Below are 22,514 nucleotides of genomic sequence, written 5' to 3'. Positions count from 1 at the left end.
TGTGAGAAAGTGCCATCTTTCTTGCATGGTATGCCCCCACTTTTTGCTGAACTGCTGAATGTACTTTGAGTGTGCCCTGGACTCCTGCCAATCAGGTGCCCAGGGCCTATGTTCCTTCCCTAAAACAAAACAAACCACAATTGGCAAACCCTGGCCACATGTCAGGCCCTAGTAAATGGTACCCTACGTACCCAGGGCTTTGTGACCAAGGGAGACCTCCAAGAGCTGCAGCACACCTTGTGCCACCCTTAGAGGCCCTGTACCCTTACACACACACACTGCCTTTGCAGGCTGAGTGTAGGACAAAATGAAGAGTCAACATGGCACACATCTCTGTGTGCCATGCCCAACACCCACACTGCCAAGGCATATGTCAGTCACCCCTCTGGCTGGGTGCCTTATGCCCCTGGTGTGGGCGCAGGAGCCCTGTGCCCCTACAGTGCCCAGGTCAATTCCTGAGCCCTGTAAGTGCAGTGCTGCCATTTAAGAGTACATGGTGCTGAGAGCTCGTCAAACACGAGCTCCACAGCACCATAATGGCAACACTAAAGACTGGGAAGTTTGGTATCAAACTTCTCAGCACATTAAACCCACACTGATGCCAGTATGGGATTTAATGTACTCAGCACCCCAGAGGGCATCTTAGAGGTGCCCCCTGAAACCTAACCTACCAATCCACGTCTGCTCTGAGGCTGCCTAGGCTGCCACCCAGCAGACATGTTGCTGGACCCCTGGGTAGGAGAGTCCCTGCTCTCCTGGTCCTGCAACAATGCACATCCTGGGCGAGGTGCTAAATCTCCTCCTCCAGGATGGGCAGGGGGAAGCTTCAAAGACATGTGAGCTTCCCCAGGCCCCTGCAACCCCCACTCTGGCGGGAAGCTTTGGCCGGAAACCCCAAATAAGGACAGGGGATGTGCCAGCCTGCCAACCCCACCCCTCGGGAGGCGAGGTGAAGCACATCTCCGGGCTCTCGCCATCTTGAAGATGGGGAGCCCTACCCTATCAGGACTAGGCTACTGCCCCCTTCCCACAGGAGAGAGGCAGGATAGGAGGTGTACCCTCCCCAGGACGGGGACCCATTGGTCCCTGCCCTTCACCTACCTGTAACGCCCCTAAATCTAGTATTTAGGGGCACACTGAACCTTCCTTCCCCAGATTCCGAAACTACAAGAAGAGCGAGAAGAAAAGAAGACCTGCCCTGAAGCTGCAAAGGAGAGGGAGACACCAACTGCTTTGGCCCCAGCCCTACCGGCCTGTCGACCTCGAACCTGCTCCTGCTCCAAACCCGGCATCTCTTGTGGCCAGTAACCTCAGAAACCCTGGAGGACCTGGCTACCTTTTAACTCTGATCCCCTGGGACTCCCATGAGTAGAGGCTCTACTCAGAACCTACCATTCACCCCTGGCAGCAGCCCGGAACCGCGATCCCAGCCCACTCTGTACCAACCAAGCCTGGCCGGTGCCGGAGTGAACTAAACCCACGAGGACGACCCCACGGCGACTGTGACCCCCGAGTCCAGCACCCAAGGACCCCCATCGACAATCCTGAAGAAGCCTGCAGCCTCAGAACAGTGTGCCACCCCAACCGCGATCAACAGAGGGTAAGATTTTCTGACACCAAAAGGCACCCCTGCACCCGGCGCCCCACGGCCCTCTGTGTCCAATCCCGGGGTACCTACCTATCCTCCAACTACCCAACTTACCTCTCGAAGCGGTGGTGGCACCTGAAGAGTCCTCGTCCCCGAGCCTGCAGTCTTTTTCCAAACCTGAAATTTCCCATTGAAATCCATTGAGCGCCCGAAGGCTCAAAAGCCCTCTGCACCCAGCCGCCCGAGTGGCCCTGGCAGTGAAAACTCTACACTTTCCTGCTTCCCCACTTGCCCTGAGTAAGTGACCAGGAGCCCAGCTCCCACAGCCGCGTGGCTTGCCAGACAGCAGCCACCAAACAAGGGCCCCCTATCCCTTATAGGATAACATTGGGCCTAACTCTCTCTGCACCCGGCCGCCCTAGAGTCGCTGAGGGTGAACCAACTGTACCTACCTGACCCTGGGAGACCCCCGAGTCTGTGCCCAGAACCATAACTCTGCCAGTCGAGTACTTACCCTTAAACCGCAAACTCTATTTTCCTCATAGGGTAACATTGACTGGCTTTTTCCTGAAATTTCTTCTAAGTGTGGACCTTTCAAATCTTCAAATATTCGCCAAGTGACAAACACGAATTTACTCACCTGCTCTTAGGTGAGCTCCCAGTGCTGGATCTTGGTGCCCAGCACTGACTCTGAAAAGTACCCACAACTATACTTACCTTTAACTCATTTTTCTTCCATAGGAAACCATTGACTGTTCTTCTGTGAAATTTCTTCTAAGTGTTGATTTCAGCAATCTTTAAAAATGTTCTTCAAAAATCGTATAATATCTGAAAGCGTAATTACTTACCTGTTTTGGATAGAGGTCCCAGTACTGAGTCTAGGCACCCAGTACTGGATTACAAAAGTAACGAGAACATACTGTACCTATAACCTGAATTTTCTTCCATAGGGAATCATTGATTGATTGCTCTGAAATATTTTCTAAGTGTCAACTTTGAAAATAGATATTAGTTAAAAATCATTACAGTACCAAAGTCGACTTTCATCAACTGATTCTGAGAACTGACCCAGGACTGAATCTAGGATCCAGTCCTGGAATTACAAAAGTAATCTAAAAAGTAATCTGTTACATATAACTTGAATTTATCATTGAGCTCAATGTATTGTGTTTAGGAATAGAGTTGCCTACTGCAACTACTTGTAACTGTTTACTAAAAAGTCTATTGCATATACAAAAGTATTTTTATGAAACATCTCCTGTCGAGAAAGTATATTTTAATTCCAAGTGTTGGTTCTAAAATAAAACAAGCATATATTTTTTATATATAAACCATTGGCCTAGAGTTCAGTTATTGAGTGTGTGGAACTATTTGCTGACTGGGTGTGTACACCAAATGCTTTACACTGTCCTCTGATACTGCCTTACTGCTCGACCAGGCTACCACTTTGGAGAGTAAGGTTATATCTAACTTTAACCTCTGTTAAACCCTTGGGGTCTGTGGACTCTGTACACCCTGTACCTATTAAGGAACAGTATATACAGAGCCACTTCCTCACAGGCGTGTTGCAAACAGGTCTATTGTCGGTGTTCCCCACCTTTGGAATAGCCTCTGCGTTTCCTGTCCATTGAGCTCCCACTCGTGGGATGCCGATGTCTGTCTGCTGAGCCAGTCTGCCTCCACATTGTCCTTCCCTGGTAGGTGTGTGGCCAGCAGGTCTACCTTGAGTGGGATGGCCCACCTCCAAATCTCCTGTGCCAGAGTGGAAAGGGGAAACGATTGTGTCCCTCCCCGTTTGTTGATATAGAACATGGTAGTAGTATTGTCCGTCTGTATGAACACTTTCTGGTTGTATAGCTGCTTCTGGAAGGCCTTCAGGGCTAGCAGGACAGTCTTCAATTCCAGGTAATTGATGTGTCTGACCGCATCTGCCGGAGTCCACAGACCCCTCACCCTGAGCTATTCATGTGTGCTCCCCATCCTATTTGTGATGCGTCCGTGGTGATGGTCACAGTTGAGTTTGGTGGTATCATATGGCCATGTCTGAACTGGGGCGGCAGAGTGGGCTAAAGAACGGTGATGGATCAAACCCAGATCTGTTGACTGAGTGTGAGTGTTTGATTGGTTCTGATGCTCCGTCCATCACCACCCCCTTTTGTACCGCTTTGTTCGCCATAAGTTGGCAGGGTATGCTCAGACGTGGGTCCCTTGCTCACTTTGCCACTGGATTCAAGCAAGCCTGGCTGAAGACGGCTGAAATGCCAGAAACCGGTCCTAGGAAGCTTGTTTCCGGTCCAGGGAAGGCATGGCTTGGCAGTTCGGGCTGGACTGTTCCCATGAGGCACAGGGTCAGACTGATTTGCATATGGCCATGTCTGAACTGGGGTGGCAGAGTGGGCTAAAGAACGGTGATGGATCAAACCCAGATCTGTTGACTGGGTGTGAGTGTTTGATTGGTTCTGATGCTCCGTCCATCACCACCCCCTTTTGTACCGCAGTATGTTGTTCTGGACTTCCTGCTTGAATCCAGAAATTCTGAGACAAGCCTGTCTCCTTTCAGTGATCCCTATGGCCATCAGTCTGCTCGAAGTTTCCGCCCCGTCCAATGCAGTCTTAATGCATGAGTTGGCGATATTCTTCCTTTCCTCCACTAGATGGGAAGCCCTTTGACGGTACTCTTCTGGGAGATGCTTGACTCTGGTGTCTGTTCAGTAGCACGTTTGAGTTTGCCATGCGCCAGTGCATTGCGGCGTTTCTTTCTACCTTCCTTCCAGTGAGGTCCATCCTTCTGCTCTCCTTATCAGGAGGTGGTCCCGAGGTCGCCGGCACATTGGCTCTTTTCCTGGCCGTGGAAGCAATGATGGAGTCGGCAGTGACCGATTCCTTGATGTAAGGAGGATCCTGCGAGGAGTGCTTGTACTTCTTTTCCGTTCTGGGTGTGATGGACCGGCATGTTCCTGGGTCCTTAAACGCCTCCTTCCCTTGGTTCATCACGCTTTGGAGCATGGGGAGGAACTGGCTCCTCGTCTGGATGGGGAGCAGAGTTTCGAGTAGGAAGTCTGCTTTCGGCTTCTCCTCGTCCAATTTCACACCAAAGGCTGCTGCAGCACTCTTGACGACCATGTTGTAAGCCCCGATGTCGTCTGGCGGCGAAGGCCTCGAAGGATACGAGTCCACGGGCTCTTCGGGATTTTCGGTGTCGATGTCCTGCCATTCCAGCTCCTGAGTCGTCGACCGCGCCAAGCCGTAGAACGACTGCTGATCCTCTTCATCATCTTCTCCCTCATAGTAGGGGCCTTCTTCCTCCTCTTCAGGACCTCTCGACTGCTCTTCGGCATCGAAATCTCCCTGCTCCTCGATCTCTACGACATCCGTCGAAGGGGCCGTTGGGATTTTAAATGTTTTCATTCTTTCGTCGAACTCCCCCTTCCTCTGAAGGATGCTCTCCATCTCCGCCTTGAGCCTTCTCTTTTTCTTTTCCATGTCGGAGATGTGCTCGGCGTCGACCGCAGGTCTCTTCGACGGAGCTTGCGTCGACGTGGCCTTGTCTTTTGTCACCGAACGTCCCACCTCGTGGGTCTGTTTCGAGGAACTCTGTCTCTCGGCGGTCTTCGGCACCTGGGAGTCCTTCTCGAAGGATTCGCTCGGCCTTCTGTCCTTTGAACTACTGGCGGACGTCGAAATTTTCGGCGCCGGTGTTCCCTTCGAGGACTTTGACTAATTTTTTCGAGAGTCACCTTCTGATTTTCGGGGCCCTTTTGGTGGTTTTGTACTCGACGTGTCTCTTGCCTCGTCAATCGTTTTCTTATCGGTCTCTGCGACCGTGAAGACATCAGGTCCCTCGGCGATGTTGTCTTCATCGTCGGTGGAGAGGCCCAGATCGTACAGTGACGGGGCCTTACCCTTGCCTTCCATGCTGAAGTTGGCTCTCCTCTGTCGTTCTCTCACCCGGAGAGTCATCGGCGCGAAAGCGGAACAGGCGTTGCAGTCCTTGCTCTCGTGGTCGATCGGCAGGCAAAGGTTGCAGACCGGATGTTGGTCCTTCTGCGCGTACTTGTGGTGGCAGTTAGGGCAGAACTTAAATGGTGTCTTGTCCAGCCTCTGAGTGCGCATTTTCCTATGGGCGTCGAAGAATTTCGAGGATCCCCTCCTTCTTCGTCGTCCCGGCTGTAATACCTTTCTCTCTGTAGTTTTCTAAAAGTTCTCCTTCGATGAAACTCGTGTATTTTCCTTCTTCCTTCGTCTAAAACTCTGGAGCTTCTCGATGACGATCCAGACCCAACTGCGGAAAAAAGAATCTGAAGATGGCGCCCCAAAGGTGGGACTTCTGCAGGAAGCACGACGACGTCACGAGAGGTGCACCAAATGGTGGGACGTCGACGCCCACCTGGGCTACGAAAAAAAAAAACAAAAACAACGAATCCGGACCCAACCACCAGATCGCGGAATAATGCACTGCATAGTGAATCCAGAAAGATACACGCTGCAAAACCCTAGCTCTGACAGGGTCTTTATAAACCTCTGTGGCGTGTTTTATGACTCCCTTAATCATGGGCAAGATCTGAACTGATTTTTGGGACTATTCGTGTCTAGAAGAAAGTCTTCTTCGGGTGTATCGGAGTGCATGGTGACGCCATGGAAAAGTGCCGCCTTGTTTATCAGCTGCCCAAACCCTAGGTGGTCATCTGGAGGGGAGGGTTTGGAGGGGTATGTAGTGGGATCAGGAATATCAGGTAAAGGGTAAGCCCAGTCATCTAAGGGTGCTGTATCCGGGAGTGTGAAAGGATCATTAGGATCATTGAGGTCATCCGGATCACCCCCTCCCCCTAAGTCATCATCATCATCCTGTGGAGGTGGTGTATAAGAAGGAGATGGTAGAGGAGAAGGAGATGGGGGCAGGGGGGGTGGGATGAGAGGTGATATAGGAGAGGAAGGACGAATGGGTGAGGTGGCGAAGTCCTTCTTTATGGGAGCTGGAGGAGGTGTTGTGTCCAGCTTCCTTTTCTTGTATGGCACAGCGGTGACGTGTCCGGTTTTTGGATTGATATAAATCCTTTTTTGCGTGGGATCAGGGCGAAAAAGTTCTTCATTGTCCGAAAGTGGCTTTGGTGCCGACTTTTTCGGTTCCGATCTATGTTTTGGATGATCGGTAGTCTTTTTGGACTTTTTTCGGTACCGATGATGGTTTCGGTGCCGGTGGGGATTTTGGTGCCGAAGAACGTGTCGGTGCCGGTGGAGATTTCGGCCTCGATGGTTTCGGAGCCTGTTTGGGTGCCGAGAGGTGTTGAGTCTTCGGTGCCGAAGGTACTGTGGGCACAATAACATGTGGTTTGCTCGAGCCCTAGCCACCTGTAGGCTTATATTTCTTTGGAGCCGAGCCAGAGGGCGGGGCTTCTTAAGACGAATTTCGGTCGCGACTGGGGCCAGCTGGCGGAGTCTTGACCGGTGCCTTTTTTGGGGGGGTAGGGGAACTGGTACTCACTCGTTGCCAAGGAGTGATGAGGTCATCAGAATCGTCCGCTTCGGATACGATTTGGAGGTCTTCGGAATCGTCTTCCGGGACATCCTGGGCAAAGATGTCCTCTGGTTCTGGAGCTGGTCTGGCCATGATATGGCGTCGAGCTCTTCGGTCCCGGATGGTTTTCTTGGAGCGGAATGCGGCGCAGGCTGGATAGCTGGATTAGTTATGTTCCGGCGAGAGGCACAGGTTGCAGACCTCGTGGTGGTCACTGTGGGGGAACTTTGCTCCACATTGGGGGCATTTTTTAAAAGGTGTCCTTTCCATGAGCCGTATCCGGAACCGGTCCGATTGGATTTCGACGTCCAGTTGCAAAGGTTTTTGGTTTTGAAAGCTGGATTTTCAGAAGTTTTCAGCCAGAGTGGAAAAGTTCATCCGAACCCAATGGCGGAAAAAAACAATCTGAGGATGGAGTGGATGCCCATGCGCACTGTTGTCCAGGGGAGGAGTCACCTATCTCGTGACCAAAAGGCTTCTTCCGAAGACAACAACAACCTGCAATCATCCAAGCCCAACACCAGATGGCGATCTTATCCTAAGTGTGTGACCTGCAGCTCATATGCCTCGAACATATATATATATATATATATATATATATATATGTCATGCAGAATTGGTTATGTGCTAACACAAAGATGGATGCCGCCTGACTTGTAGTTTTCGGGTAGTGCTTTTTTTGTTAATTCAAAACAAGCTTTATTCGATTTAAAAATGTAAATCATAAAAGCACGTATCGCATATTAAGAACAGATCAGCATAATATAAAATTAAAAAATATTATGAATACCATACATTAAAAAGCCAGGTTCATATTCCACATTGTTTTCCTATATCTAATCACACAATTCAAGTACCCAGCTAAAGGGCTAGTAAACCATTCATACTGTAAAAAGTTGTAAGGTTAAAAATGCTGGGCGGTATTGCCTCAAGCCTAATGCCTTTAGAATGAGTACAATCCATCTTTTTCTTGGGACAGTGTAGAATTTACAAAATAAAAGAATGTGATTTGTAGATTGTAAGGACATTTCATCACATGGGAATAAGCCCAGAATTCTAGACCAGTCATTCATGACTGGAAAGCTTGTTAGTCTGTGTAAGCTCCCCAGACGAAAACTGGTCAACATGATCCTATCGAACAAGTTACTTACTTGTGTAATGATATATCTGTAAGACATTAGTTAGTGATAGATTCCTTACAATAGAATATCCCCAAGCATCAGACTGGATCCGGAAAGTTTTTCGTCAGCAGTACCCTTGCGCGTCGGTAGGCGTTGTCGTGCGGCTCCGCGTACGTCACTGGTGTCTTAGTCCCCGAGATGATGTCGTCGGAGGCTTCTTTGACGCGCCCACGCACGCTGATGTTAGTTCTGTACACAACATTTTCACGCCAGGAACGCAGAGCCATGCCAGAGACAGACTACTGGTACAATAGAACTAGGGCTCTGAAAGGGATGACCTGAACCCTAGAGAACAGTTCGCAGAATGGGGAGGATGGGTGGGGCGGTAAGGAATCTATCACTAACTAATGTCTCTTACAGATATATCATTACACAAGTAACTTACTTGTGCATCTGAAAGAGACTCATTAGAGATAGATTCCTTACCTTAGAATGCATACCCAAGCAATAAACCCCGAAGGAGGGTCTGCGAAATGAAATTACACCAGAAAATCACGGAGAACCTACCAGCCAAAGAAGCAGTCTCTCCTGACCTGACTGTCAAGGCAATAGTGCTTAGTTAAAGTATGCAGCGAGGCCCACGTAGCTGCCTGACAGATATCTTGCAGGGGGACACCGCGTCCTAATGCTGTAGTAGCTGCTGTCGTCCCGGTAGAATGGGCACAAAACAACTCATCGGGAGATAGTCCGCTTGTGCACAGCCCAACCTTTCTTGGCACCCACGTAGCCAACAAAGAGCTGGTCATCCACCCGGAACTGCTGTGTGCGCTTGAGATAGAATGAAAGCGCACATTTTGGGTCCAGACAGTGGAGCCTCTCTTCCTCTCTTGAAGGAAGCAGGAGCGGAAAGAAAGTGGGCAGAGTGACAGTTTGCCCATGATGAAAGGCAGCGACTACTTTCGGCAGAAAGGAGGGACGTGGTTGAAGCACAACCTTGTCCGGATGAATCGCCAGGAAAGGAGGTTTACATGAAAGACCCTGGAGCGCGCACTCACGCCTAGCGGAGGTGATGGCCACCAGGAAGACAGTTTTTAAAGTTAATAACCGCAAAAGACAGTTATGGAAAAGCTCAAAGGGAGCGCACATTAAGTATGTGAGAACCAGGTTCAAGTCCCACTGAGGCATCACAAAAGGAATAGGAGGGAAAAGGTGAGTAATGCCTTTGAGAAATCTATTGACAACAGGGGACTTGAAAAGAGGGCTGATCAGGCAGCCTGAGAAAGGCTGAGAGAGCAGAAAGGTAGCCCTTGATAGTGCCCAGAGTAGAGCCCTGCTGGGCCAAAGAGAAAAGGAACAATAGGGCCAAAGAGAGAAGGAATAGGACCTCAGAAAGATGGGCAGAAAGGGGATCTACAGCTTTCGCTGTGCACCATGCCACAAACTTGTTCCACCGACAGGCGTATACAGTTTTAGTTGAGGGATGCCTGGCTGCCAGAATCACATTACAGACTTCAGGAGGCAAGTCGAATGGAATCAACTGTCGTCGCTTAATCTCCACGCAAGGAGGTGGAGGCTGGACAGGTTTGGGTGGAGGACCGTCCCCTGGTGCTGCAACAGGAGATCCTCCCGAAGAGGCAGTCGGATTGGGGGATCCACGCTCATACTGACAGGTTCGGGTGGAGGACCGTCCCCTGGTGCTGCAACAGGAGATCCTCCCGAAGAGGCTGTCGGATTGGGGGATCCACACTCATACTGAGTAGCTCGGGATACCAAACTCTTCGAGCCCAGTCCAGTGCCACAAGAATGACTTGGGCCCGGTCGCGCCTGATCTTCAGGACTCTGGGTAGAAGTGGTATAGGCGGAAAGGCGTACAACAGACCACAACTCCACTTGCGACAAAAAGCATCTCCGAGCGAGTGCCATCTAGGAAACTCCAACGCACAGAACTGCTGACATTGCGCGTTCGCTTCGGTGGCGAATAGATCTAACCAAGGTTCTCCCCACTGCTGAAAGAGACCTTGTGCCACGTCCGAGTGAAGATGCCATTCGTGACCCAACATGCACCTGCAGCTGAGTTTGTCCACCCTGGCGTTCAGAGAACCTGCCAAGTGTTGAACCACCAAGGAAATTCCTTGACGTTCCAGCCATGTCCAGAGACGCAGAGCCTCCTGACATAGGGTCCACGGCCCCACCCCACCTTGCTTGTTGCAGTACCACATGGCGGTGGTGTTGTCCGTGAACACCTGCACTACTCTCCACTTGACAGAGGGAAGGAATGCTTTCAGTGCAAGTAGGATCGCCCTGAGCTCCAAAAGGTTAATATGGAGCTTGGACTCTGCCAGAGACCAGAGGTCTCTGATCTCCGCCTCTCCTATGTGGCCGCCCCATCCCAGGAGGGACGCATCCGTCACCACTGTGTGCTCCGGTTGGGGAAGGGAGAGTGATCTGCCGCTGACCCAACGCTGGTCCGTGAGCCACCACTGCAAGTCCAGTGCAGTGCCCTCCGAGATCTTGACGTAGTCGGACAGGTTTCACTGATGCTGCGTCCATTGGAACTTCAGGTCCCACTGCAGAGCCCGCATATGCCACCTGGCATGATTGATCAGCAGGATGCAGGAGGCCATGCAGTCTCAGGGTCTTCCTGACCAAAACCCAGGACCAGGGCTGAAAGATCAATATCATAGCCTGTATATCCCAGACTCGCTGTTCAGGAGCATAAACCCGAAATTGCGCCGTATCCAGAACCACTCCGATGAAGAGAAGCTGCTGAGAGGGAATCAGAGCCGACTTCGGCACGTTGATGGAAAACCCCAGCGATTGCAGGAGGTCGGCCGTAGTCTGGAGGTGGGAGACGACTGCCTGGGGCGAGCCCGCCTTCAACAGCCAGTCGTCGAGATAGGGGAAGACTGAAATCCCTGATCTGCGCAGGTGAGCTGCGACCATCACCTTCGTGAACACCAGAGGGGCACTGGTAAGGCCGAAAGGGAGCCCGGTGAACGGAAAGTGCTCGTGGCCTACCGTGAACCGCAGGCAACGCCGGTGGGCCGGCAGGATGGGGATATGAAAATAAGCATTCTGCATGTCCAACGCTACCAGCCAGTCTTGCGGGTCTAGGGGAGACAAGACCTGAGCAAGCGTGAGCATCTTGAACTACTCCTTCCGGAGGAAGCGATTAACGTTCCAGGGGTCTAAGATAGGACGCAAGCCCTTGTCCTTTTTTGGAACCAGGAAGTAGTGGGAGTAACAACCACGACCGGGGCGCAATGGATTAGACGTATAATCCAAACAAGCAGCCAAGTTGGAAATCAATTAGTAACAGGACACTAGTTTAGGCAAGGCGGGCAATAAATCGCTTTAGCAGATAAGCAAAAGCGAAGCAAAAGCACGTGACCAAGGAGGAATGCATCTGCCAGCCTGCTCGCTCCAGAGACCGGGACATGCTCCCGCCTTTGGCCAATTGTGTGCTTTCATTTCTTGAAAGCCACACGCAAAGGCCAATTGATGTGACAACCACATGCACAAGCTTTAAAGGCCAATTGATGTGACAACCACATGCACAAGCTTTCTGAAATCTTTCTGCATGTCTGGAGTGATTACTAGAGGCCCTCTCCTAGAGCAGCGCCTTCGCGCTGCGCTCTAGGCGAGACCTAAAAAGGAAGAGGGCAAGAACACATCCTTGTGTTACCCCTTTCCTCATAGGAAACTTAAGAGTACACTCTCCCATATTTCCATAACGGACCCTGGCACAGGCGCCTCTATATAGCGGCCTCATGAAGTTGAGTGGAATTTCCACACCCATTTCCTCTAAGATACTCCACAGAGTTTATCATGTCTGACGCAGACGAACGTGGAACTAAAATCTACGAAGGCCAAATATAGCTTCCTGTGCTTGGCCCGTGTATATTTGCCTAGGTTGATGATTAAATTTAGTCCCTGTACGATCGTACCCAAGCCCTGTCGGAAGCCATATTCTGATTCAGTAATCACGCCAGCATCTTTGGCCCATATCTGCAATCTATTCAATAAAACACGACCAGCCAATTTAACAAATGAGTCTAATATAGAAATTGGTCAGTAACATAGGATTGTTGCGGTCTCCCTTCTTAAAAATTGGGACTAGGATCGATTCGGACCAAGAAGGAATGAAACCATGATGACAACATGCTGTCAATACTAGGGTTAATAGTGGGCCCAAGGGGTACATTTGACTTATATAGGTCCACAGGGACTCCGTCCGGACCAGGAGCTTTACCACCCGCACTTGCATTTATAGCACAGATAACTTCGTCCAATGTCAAGTGGACATCTATTGGGTAGAGATTGGATAATTCTAACACCGGGGGTTGTCTGGACACAGCCAGTGATACCATCTGGTCTTTAGCATAATACATAGTTGAAAAATGGTCCACCCATCGGTCCTCGCCAATAGTTAGCTCTATTGATGGTAAATTTTTAGGGGCTAAAAAAGGTGCATTAACTGCCTTCCAGAAGCGTATATTGTCTCGAAGTATGAAGGCTTTTTTTTGTCATCAAGTGGACTTGGTTCAGACCTGTGTTGTCAAAGCAAAAGTGACTTGAAAACTTGAAGCATATTTGCTTTGAAACTACCCCTTCTAAAACGAATGTGTCATTACCCAGGACATACTATCCGTACTCATGGTCAGAAGCAAAGTCAAACCCGTAACAGCATTAATGCTTTCAGTACACAACTTACCCCCACTTTTCTTAGAAGATCTCCAACAATATTCAGGGCAGATATTCGTCCAGCTGGTGTGAGAGGTGTGCCCGAAAAGCTGTCTTCAAAACCTGGGAAAAATTAAAAAGGACAAATTAAAACTCAGACATTAGGATCCACAATTTTTCCATCTATCGTTTCAAGTAACTAATCGCCTGCACAGATTCAAAGGGTATCAAATAATCACTGAAATGTTTAATGTGAATACTAGGGTCAGCCTAAAGCTTTGATATATGAGGCAACAGCACTTTGCAAACCCTTCTAAGCCGCAGCTTTACTTACTTCTCTTACAAGAGAGTGGGGTGCCTAAACTAGCACCATAGCCCCTATGCATCAAAGGTGTTGAAGGCACAGACACACTTGCTTGAATTGCTGTGTCCGTTTTTTCCACCTCTGATGAGCCCCCAACACATGTCTTTGGTTTTTCCTGTTTGTGCTGCACTGCAAGTTCTTGTTTCAAATCTAAAACAGAAAGAGAGGGGTCAGTAAGCTATTGTTCAGCCAAATTCTGATAAAACATTCAAAGTAACATTAAAATTAAGAAATGTAAAACCGTGGTTTATATAAAACTTAAGCTATCAGACTATCCACATGCTGGAGTAAAATGTGCCCCTTATCCAACTAAAACATACACGTATTGAGATAGGAAGGATGAAACAAATGACCTACAGCTTCTACACAAAGCTGTGCAGTATTTCAGGGTAACCACCCGTATGCTAGCCCACCTCTGACATGTAGCGACTCCGACCAATCTAATATCGCATCTGATGCTCTGCCACTAACTTCACTTCCCGACCCTGGCAGTAAGCCTGAATTCAAAATATCTCCACCATTGACGCTGTGCCAAGCTCTCACCTACCCTCTCTCCCATTCTTCTACAATCCCCACTACAAATCCACCATTGCTTTAATCGCTGTTTTTCTGTGGTTAGGTTTGAGCTGAATGAAACAAACAAGCATCGGAATTGTCATCTATTTTCGTACTCAAACGGATATAAAAACTGTTTCTCAATTCAAGTTATGCATTGTATTTCCTCACCCCTGGCTTCGTCTTTCAGGCGTTGCACAGACTCCAGGAGGTTTTCCTTCTCGTCCAACTCACTCTCCAGGAAGGCATTCCTTTCTATTGCTTGGTTTAAGCGCTGCTCAAAATCTTCCAACGACATTATTGTTGCTCTGCATTAACAAAACGCACCATAAATTAATTTTGCTACCTTCAAGATGCTGCTATCAGATTCTTAGGACAACGGAATTTCATTATTTACACATGGATAATATCTGGCCTAAGGTACTACCAATGTAAACACGCCACTGCAAAATAATCAATTTCCACTGCTCTCAAGAGCCAGCCTACCGACTATGCTTCGCTTATTCAGTCATGGTTTTTAACTCTGCATTTGGATGCTTGGGTTTGGTTATTCTAATTGTGAATGTGGAATTAAAAACACAAAGGGAAAACAAGCACAGGATGAGCTACTCATGCTCAACAATGGCCAACTTGAAAACTCCTCACTTAATACAGTGGTACAAAACAACGTATGCATATCAATATTCAAATATATCTATTGTAGTGTGTTTGTGCTTCCACACATTCATAGTGGAGCGTATGTAAGGGGTACAAGCAGGTTAACAGTTTTATTTTCATGTGTGATTTTTCAGGCATTATATTATATTGCTCCAACAATGTACTTTATCTGAACACAAGAGGTAATCATCTCCATCCATACATAGTGTAAGCAAGGCCCAGCGTGTGAAAGCTTAAAGATAATGCCGCAGCACATCTATTTTCAAACGAGACCATCTGAAGGTACAGTTTATTGTGCCTGTTAGATAGCGAACACGAGATAATGTTATGTTATGCCGTTTTATATAGCGCACAGCTGCCCCGGCAAAGGGGCGTCCCAGCACTGATAGCAGAAAACTGCAGAACTATAGACAACAGAAGCAGCCTACAGTGGAGGAAAGAGGTGAGTTTTGATCGCCTTCCGGAATGCGAAGTAGTTTTTCATGCTGCGAATGGCGATGGGGAGCACATTCCAAAGTTTGGCTGCCAATACACAGAATGAACGTCCACCAGCACAAACCCTCCTCACCCGCGGAAGAACCGCCAGATGCTGGCCCATAGACCGGAGTTGGCGGGAGGGGATGCAGAATGTAAGCAGATTGGCCAAGATGTCTTGAGAGGAGAGATTGAAAATGTTGAAAGACATGCAGAGGATCCTATGCGTTTAGCCACAGGCAGCCAATGTAGCAGACGAATAGCACTAGAGGTAGGGCATGTCCTGGGCAGACCCAATAAGGTTCTAGCCGCAGCATTTTGGACCCTTTGCAGTCTTGCAATTTTGCACATTGTTGGCTCTCAAATAGAGCGAATTGGCATATTCCAGTCTAGACAGAATGGAAGCCTGGACAATAACCTGCCTAATAGACTGGTCAAAAAACCCTAGCACCGGTTTGAGCCCCTGTAAAATGCCAAAGCATGTTCCTGCTACTTTCTTTGTTTGCGTCTGAAAGGCAAGGGCGGAGTCTACCCACACACCCAGATTTTTTACCACCTGTTTAGGGACGGGTGCACAGCCCAACTTGGCAGGCCACCAGCGCTCGCTCCACAGCTCGGTGTCTCTCCCGACCAGCAGTACCTCAGACTTGTTGGCATTAAGCTGGAGACAGTTAACAGTAATCCACTCAGAGATGATCTCCAGAGCTCTCTGAAACTTGCATGCGTCCTGCCCGGAGTCCTCCGAGAGTGCCACTACCAACTGTGCGTCGCCCGCATATGACACTGCTGTGAGCCCTCTGCTTTTTGCCACTACTGCCAACGGTTCAACATATAAATTGAACAGTGTTGGGCTCAAAGCTGAGCCCTGCAGTACCCCATATTTGATGGTATGGATCTTGGAAGCAAAAGGGGGGACTGCAACCTGGAAGGTGTTGTCCGCTAGAAAGGAGACAAACCACTCCAGGGCAGAGTCCACGATGCCCACCTCCTCCCACCTCTGCAACAGGATCTGGTGGGAGACGGTGTTAAACGCGGTACTGAGAACTAACAAAATCAGAGCCGATGTGAGACTCTCGTCTAGAGCCCCCTCAAATGCTCGGTCACAGCTAGGAGGGCTGACTCCGAACTGTGACCCGGCCGAAAACCATTCTGAGAGGGGTCCAATAAGTTGTTCTCCTCCAGATAACCTGTCAGTATGGAGTTAATATAGGCCTCCAAAATCTTGGAGACCCAGGGCAGGAGAGAGATGTGTCGAAAGTGCTCCGATTTTGCAGTGTCAAGGTTGGGCTTTAACAAAGGGACCACCCTGGCTTGCTTCCAAGATCCAGGGACAACAGATGCAGACAGGGACAGATTAATCATATGGCTCAAAGACTAAGGAAACACGGATAGAGATTTCAAAAATTGGTCCGGCTTAAGGGGGACAACAGGAGAGCCCGATTTAATCTTACGGCAGAGCACAGCAAGCTCCTCCTGAGAAATTGGCGGAAAGGCAGCCAGAGTATGCCTGCATGAGGGTCTAGACACGCCCCAGATAAGCTGTGCGTTGAGGGAAGGATCTATATATTGTTTCCACCTTCTTCACTAAGAAGGAGGCAAGGGTCTCACATTGCGCATCAGATTATACTGAGGGGGTTGTAACATCTGCCAAGGTTTTAAGGTCTTTCACTATAGAAAAGATACTTTTAGAGGGGTTGCTGCTATTTCTGATCACGTCTGAAAAGTATGCTGCCCTATGATATTTCTTAATGGCCACCTGGTAACATCCCTTTAAAATAGGGTCATAATCTCTTCTCCATGCACGTTCCAACTTTTTACAACCTTTACGCAGGGAGGCAAACCTATCATTGTGCCATGTGCTTGATTTGGTACTTCGACATTTGGACCTCCTTGCAGGGACCAGGGAATCCAAAGAGTGGGAGATCCAGCGCAAAAATGCTCTGTCAGCCTTCTCTGGGTCGAGTGGCATCTTAAACGTGGTGGTAGAGAGGAGATCATGGAATTGAGGAATGTTAAGTTTGTGCCAGGGGTGCCCGAGAGAAAACTTTTCAGGAACCCTCTTGACGAGCTCGGCCTCTGCCAGTGTCATGAAAATTAGGAAATGATCCGACCAGCACACCGGTAAGGGGGTGTGGACGGTGAGGTAAGACAAGTTGGAAAAAAACGGGTCTAGTAAATGGCCTGCGGAGTGCCTAGAGCCCTGGACCCGTTGGCTCAGTTGGCACGCTGCGTGATTGGCTAGGAAGTTGGTGACTTCCATGTCCTGAGAACTGTCAAGGTGCAGAAGTCACCAATAATAACATTGAAGTTGGCAGCTCTCATAGCTGGGGGGCTTACAACTTCAATGAGAACCCATACATAGTGTAGCTGGCATGGAACGAACTCCGAAAGCGTCCGCACCCGACCACAGGCTCCTTTACCAGAGTACACATGTAACCGGACTTTAAAACCACCGCTATACTTACCACCCCCTAGAACCTTTGTTAAGCGTCAGAATACTGAATCCCTGGGGAAGAGCCAAACCAGGTTCCGCCACTGTGTCCTCGGTTAACCAAGCCTCAGTTAAAAAGAGGACATCAGGAAATTCATTCTGAAGAAGATCATAGACCTCCAAAAAGTGTTCGACTAAAGAGCGGCAATTTAGGCTCAAAAGTTTTATAGTGGACCTGTGGCTAGGCTGGGGACAAGAAGGTGTGACCTATGGCCAGGAATTATAGCCACAGCTTATACAGCAAAAAGGACATTACCTGGAAATGCCGATAGCACGAGGCAGGGGGCAACTGACACGCTCACCGCTCAATCGGCACGTCAACCGCAGCGGTACAGGGCGGACATTAGGTAAACAATGAACTGATGCCCAACTGTGCAAGAATGCAAGTACGTGCCCCATTAATACAAGCAAACTAAGCACCACAGTCTTTCCCCCTAAATTAAAATCACGATGAAAGGCAGCTAAAAAGCATATGGCAGCAACATGTAAATACAATCAAAAGCTGACCTCAACTTGGTCCGCTGCGCGCCCGCACGCCATGGCATGGCATGGGTTTATGAAGGACAGAACCCGGAAATGCTGATAGCGCGAGGCAGGGAGCAACTGACAGGCCCACCGCTCAATTGGCACATCAGCCGCGGCGGTACAGGGCAGACATTAGGTAAACAATTAACTGATCCCCAACTTTGCAAGAATGCAAGTACGAGCCTCGTTGAGACAAGCAAGCTTAGCACCACAGTCTTTTCCCCGATTAAAAGCAGCTAATAAGCATATGGCGGCAACATGCAAATACAATCAACAGCCAATCAAGTTCCCAGGCCTTGTGTTCTTTCCCAAACTGTACCTTGTACCCCTAATTGGCACCTCTCTGGCCACAGGTCAGACTCTTGTAAAAGGTACCATGGGTACCAAGGGCACAGTTGCCAGGGGAGGCCTCTAAGGGATGCAGAAATCATTGCGCCACTCTTCGAGACCCTGCAGCTACGCACACCTAACCCCCCCCCCCTCCCCCATTGCAGGCTGCGTGTTTTGGTGCAGAACAAAGTGAAGAGTCGACATGACACACATCCCTGTGTGCCATGCCTATAACCCACTGCCATGGCATAGGACAGCCACCCCTCTAGCTGGGTGCACTATACCAGTGGTGAGGGTAAAAGTGCATGAGCCCTGTACCCCTACAGTGTCTAAGTCCATTTTTAGCCATCGGAAGTGTAGTAATGCCATTAAGAGCATATGGTGCTGGGAGTTTGTCATTACGGACTCGACAGCACCATAATGGCTTTTGAAAACTCAGGAAGTTTGTATCACATTAAACCCACACTGATGCCAGTGTGGGATTTAATGAAAAATGCACTCCGAGGGCATCTTAGAGATGCCCCCTGAAAAACGACCAGCCACTGGTGGGTTCATTGACTGGTTCACACCAGCCTGCTACCACAAGACATGTTTCTGGAACCCTGAGGTGGGAGTCTTCGCTACCTGAGCCCAGAAACAAAGCCTTTCCTGGGCGGAGGTGGTCATACCTCCCCCAGGCCAGGAAGAGCAGTCTGTGGCAGGGGAGCTTCAAAAGCCTTGCCGCCTTTCTAATGCGACCCCCAGCCTCTCCTGCTATTGGGAGCAGGCCCCCTTCTGGTCTCCCCTCATTTTCGGCGGAAGACAGGCAGGAAAAATTAGCACAGCCCAGGTGGTGTACCCACCTCTGCTAACACCACCCCTCTGGTGGGGGAGGAGAGCTGAAGCCCACTCTTCAGTGCCCGCCATCTTGCAGATGGCAAGCACTCTCCAATCAGGATTAGAGAATGTGCCCACTCTCCCACATGGGGTGAGCAGCCAAAGGGTGTAGTCACCTCCAAGGTCAGTAGCCCATTGGCTACTGACCTCGAGACCCCTAAACCGCCCCCTAAATACAGTATTTAGGTGGCAGTTCTGAACCAAGAAAACAGATTCCCACAACCTAAGAAGGACAAAAGACGACGTCCAGAAAAGGAGACTGCAGAGAATAACTGACTTGGCCTCAGCCCTATCGGCCTGTCTGCAGCTTCCGGAGACCCTGCGTTAAAAAAGTCGCCTTGTCGTGCAGCCAGCGAATTCCAGAACCCCTGGGAGGACTGACTGCCTTCAACAAAGACCGGATCTCCTGTGAACAGCAGCTCTGTTCAAAAGAAACTCCCCAAGACAGACTCTGAGCCTGCTGAGGACAAAGAAACCCAACGCCTGGAACCACCACTGCACCCATTGCCTACGGCCCGAATCAGAGTGGCCCACCGTTCCCAGCGAGGTACCCCAGAGCTCCATAGTCTGAGCCCACCCTGCATTGACTCCTAGAGGACTCCCAAACGTCTCCTGCAGCCTCTCCACAGAGAGACCCTGTGAGAAAGTGCCATCTTTCTTGCATGGTATGCCCCCACTTTTTGCTGAATTGCTGAATGTACTTTGACTGAGTGTGCCCTGGACTCCTGCCAATCAGGTGCCCAGGACCTATGTTCCTTCCCTAAAACCTAAAATCCCAAATTGGCAAACCCTGGCCACATGTCAGCCCCTGGTAAATGGTACCCTAGGTTCCCAGGGCCTTGTGACCAGGGAAGGCCTCTAAGGGCTGCAGCACTCATTGTGCCACCCTTAGAGGCCCTGTACCCTAACAAAACCACACTGCCCTCGCAGGCTGAGTGTCTGGGTACAAGGCAAAACAAAGAGTCAACATGACACACATCCCTGTGTGCCATGCCCACAACCTACAATGCCCTGGCATACATCAGCAACCCCTCTAGCTGGGTGCCCTATGCCACTGGTGTGGGCACAGGAGCATGAGTCCTGTGCCCCTACAGTACCCAGGTCCATTCCTGGGCACTGTAAGTGCAGTGCTGCCATTTAAGAGTATATGGTGCTGAGAGCCCGTCAAACAAGAACTCCACAGCACCATAATGGTAACACTGAAGACTGAGAAGTTTGGTATCAAACTTCTCAGCACATTAAACCCGCACTGATGCCAGTGTGGTATTTAATGTACAAAGCACTACAGAGGGCATCTTAGAGATGCCCCCTGAAACCTAACCTACAATCCACGTCTGGTCTGGGAGGCTGCCTAGACTGCCGCACAGCAGACATGTTGCTGGACCCCTGGGTGGAGAGCCCCCGCTCTCCTGGGCCTGCAACAATGCACATCCTGGGCGAGGTGCTAGGTCTCCTCCCCCAGGATGGGCAGGGAGAAGATCCAAAGGCCTCTGTGAGCTTCTCCAGGCCACTTGCTGTACCCAGCAAACTGGCCTCCACCGGTTCTGACCCCCACTCTGGTGGGAAGACTGGCCGGAAACCCCAAGTAAGGACAGGGGATGTGCCAGCCTGCCAACCCCACCCCTCAGGTGGGGGAGGCGAGATGACGCACATCTCCGGGCGCTCGCCATCTTGAAGATGGAAGGCCCTGCCCAATCAGGACTAGGCTACTGCCCCCCTCCCACAAGAGTGGTAGGATAGGGGGTGTACCCCCTCCCAGGGCAGGGACCCATTGGTCCCTGCCATTTACCTACCTGTAACGCCCCTAAATCTAGTATTTAGAGGCACCCTGAACCTTCCTTCTCCAGATTCCGAAAAGGCAAAGAAGAGCAAGAAGAAAGAAGATCCACCATGCAGCTGCCAAGAAGAGGAAGACCCACCGTGCAGCTGCCAAGAAGAGGAAGACACCAACTGCTTTGGACCCAGCCCTACCGGCCTGTCGACCCTCGAACCAGCTCCTGTTAAATTCCAGCACTTCTTGTGACCAGCAACGTCACAAACCCCGGAAGGCCTGGCTACCTTGTGACTCTGCGCATCTGGGACTTCCATGAGCAGTGGCACTGCTCAAAGCAAGTTTCCAAGCCCTGGCATCAGCCCGGAACCGCGAACCCTGCACACTCTGCACCCGCCAAGCCTGGCCTGTGCCGGAGTGGACAAAGACCCCGAGGACGTTCCCCCGGCGACTGTGACTCCGAATCCGACACCCAAGGACTCACCTCGACGCTCCTAACGATGCCTGCAGCCTCAGAACCAGGGACCCCCCCCCCAACCGCGATCAACAGAGGGTAAGATTTCCCGACACCAAAAGGCACCCCTGCACCCGGCGCCCTGCGGGCCCATGTGCCCGACTCCTGGGTACCTACCTATCCTCCAACTACCCAACTTACCTCTCGAAGTGGTGGTGGCACCTGAAGCATCTTCGTCCCCGAGCTTGCAGCCTTTGTTCAACCTGGAGCTTTCCCATTGAACTCCACTGAGCACCCGAAGGCTCAAAAGCACCCTGCACCCAGCCGCCCGATCGGCCCTGGCAGTGTAACCTCTACCCCTACCTACTTCCCCATTTGCCCTGAGCAAGTGACCAGGAGCCCAGCTCCCACAGTCACGTGGCCTGCTAGTCAGCAGCCACCAACAAAGGCCCCCCTGCCTTCCATAGGATAACATTGGGCCTAACTCACTCTGCACCCGGCCGCCCCAGTGCTGCTGAGGGTGTAACAACTGTACCAACCTGACCCTGGGAGACCCCTGAGTCTGTGCCCAGAACCTTAACTGTCAGTCAAGTACTTACCCAAAAGCCGATAACCCAATTTTCTTCCATAGGGTAACATTGACTGGTTTCTTCTGAAATTTCTTCTGTGTGGAGTTTCTAAACCTTAAAATATTCACCTAAAATCACCTGCGTAACGAAAACGGAAATACTCACCTGCTATTAGGAGAGATCCCAGTGCTGGATCTTGGTGCCCAGCACTGACCCTGGGAAGTACTCACAGCCGTACTTACCAGTAACCCAATTTTCTTTCATAGGAAACCACTGACTGTTTTTCTGTGAAATTTCTTCTAAGTGTCGATTTTTGCAAATTACAAATATTCTTTAAAAATCGTACCAACTGTGAAAACGTAATTACTTACCTGTTTTAGATAGAGGTCCCGGTACTGAGCCTAGGAGCCCAGCCCTGGCTTACAAAAGTAATGAGAACATACTTTACCTGTAACTTGAATTTTCTCCCATAGGGAATCATTGACTGTTTTCTATGAAATTTCTTGTCTACTTTTAAAAATAGCAAAATATTGCCTAAAAA

At 50.0% G+C, this 22,514-nt stretch overlaps 1 protein-coding gene across 2 annotated transcripts in view; it reads right to left on the bottom strand.

The window, feature by feature from the left end:
- The window catches only part of LOC146789746 (nuclear distribution protein nudE homolog 1-like), a 302,682-nt gene that overhangs the window by 156,042 nt on the left and 124,126 nt on the right, over nt 1-22,514 (bottom strand). For both annotated transcript variants that reach the window (XM_085632077.1, XM_085632076.1), the window contains exons 5-7: nt 13,998-14,134; nt 13,242-13,421; nt 12,939-13,030 (exon numbers count right to left, since the gene is read on the bottom strand). In XM_085632077.1, coding sequence (XP_085488203.1) covers nt 12,939-13,030; nt 13,242-13,421; nt 13,998-14,134 — 409 coding nt within the window. The remainder of the gene's footprint in view (nt 1-12,938; nt 13,031-13,241; nt 13,422-13,997; nt 14,135-22,514) is intronic.

The sequence above is a fragment of the Triturus cristatus genome, chromosome 10 (assembly GCF_964204655.1).
Source record: "Triturus cristatus chromosome 10, aTriCri1.1, whole genome shotgun sequence".
Taxonomy (NCBI): Eukaryota; Metazoa; Chordata; class Amphibia; order Caudata; family Salamandridae; genus Triturus; species Triturus cristatus.
Note: the sequence above shows the minus strand (reverse complement) of the source record. Positions and strands in the feature narration are given on the sequence as shown.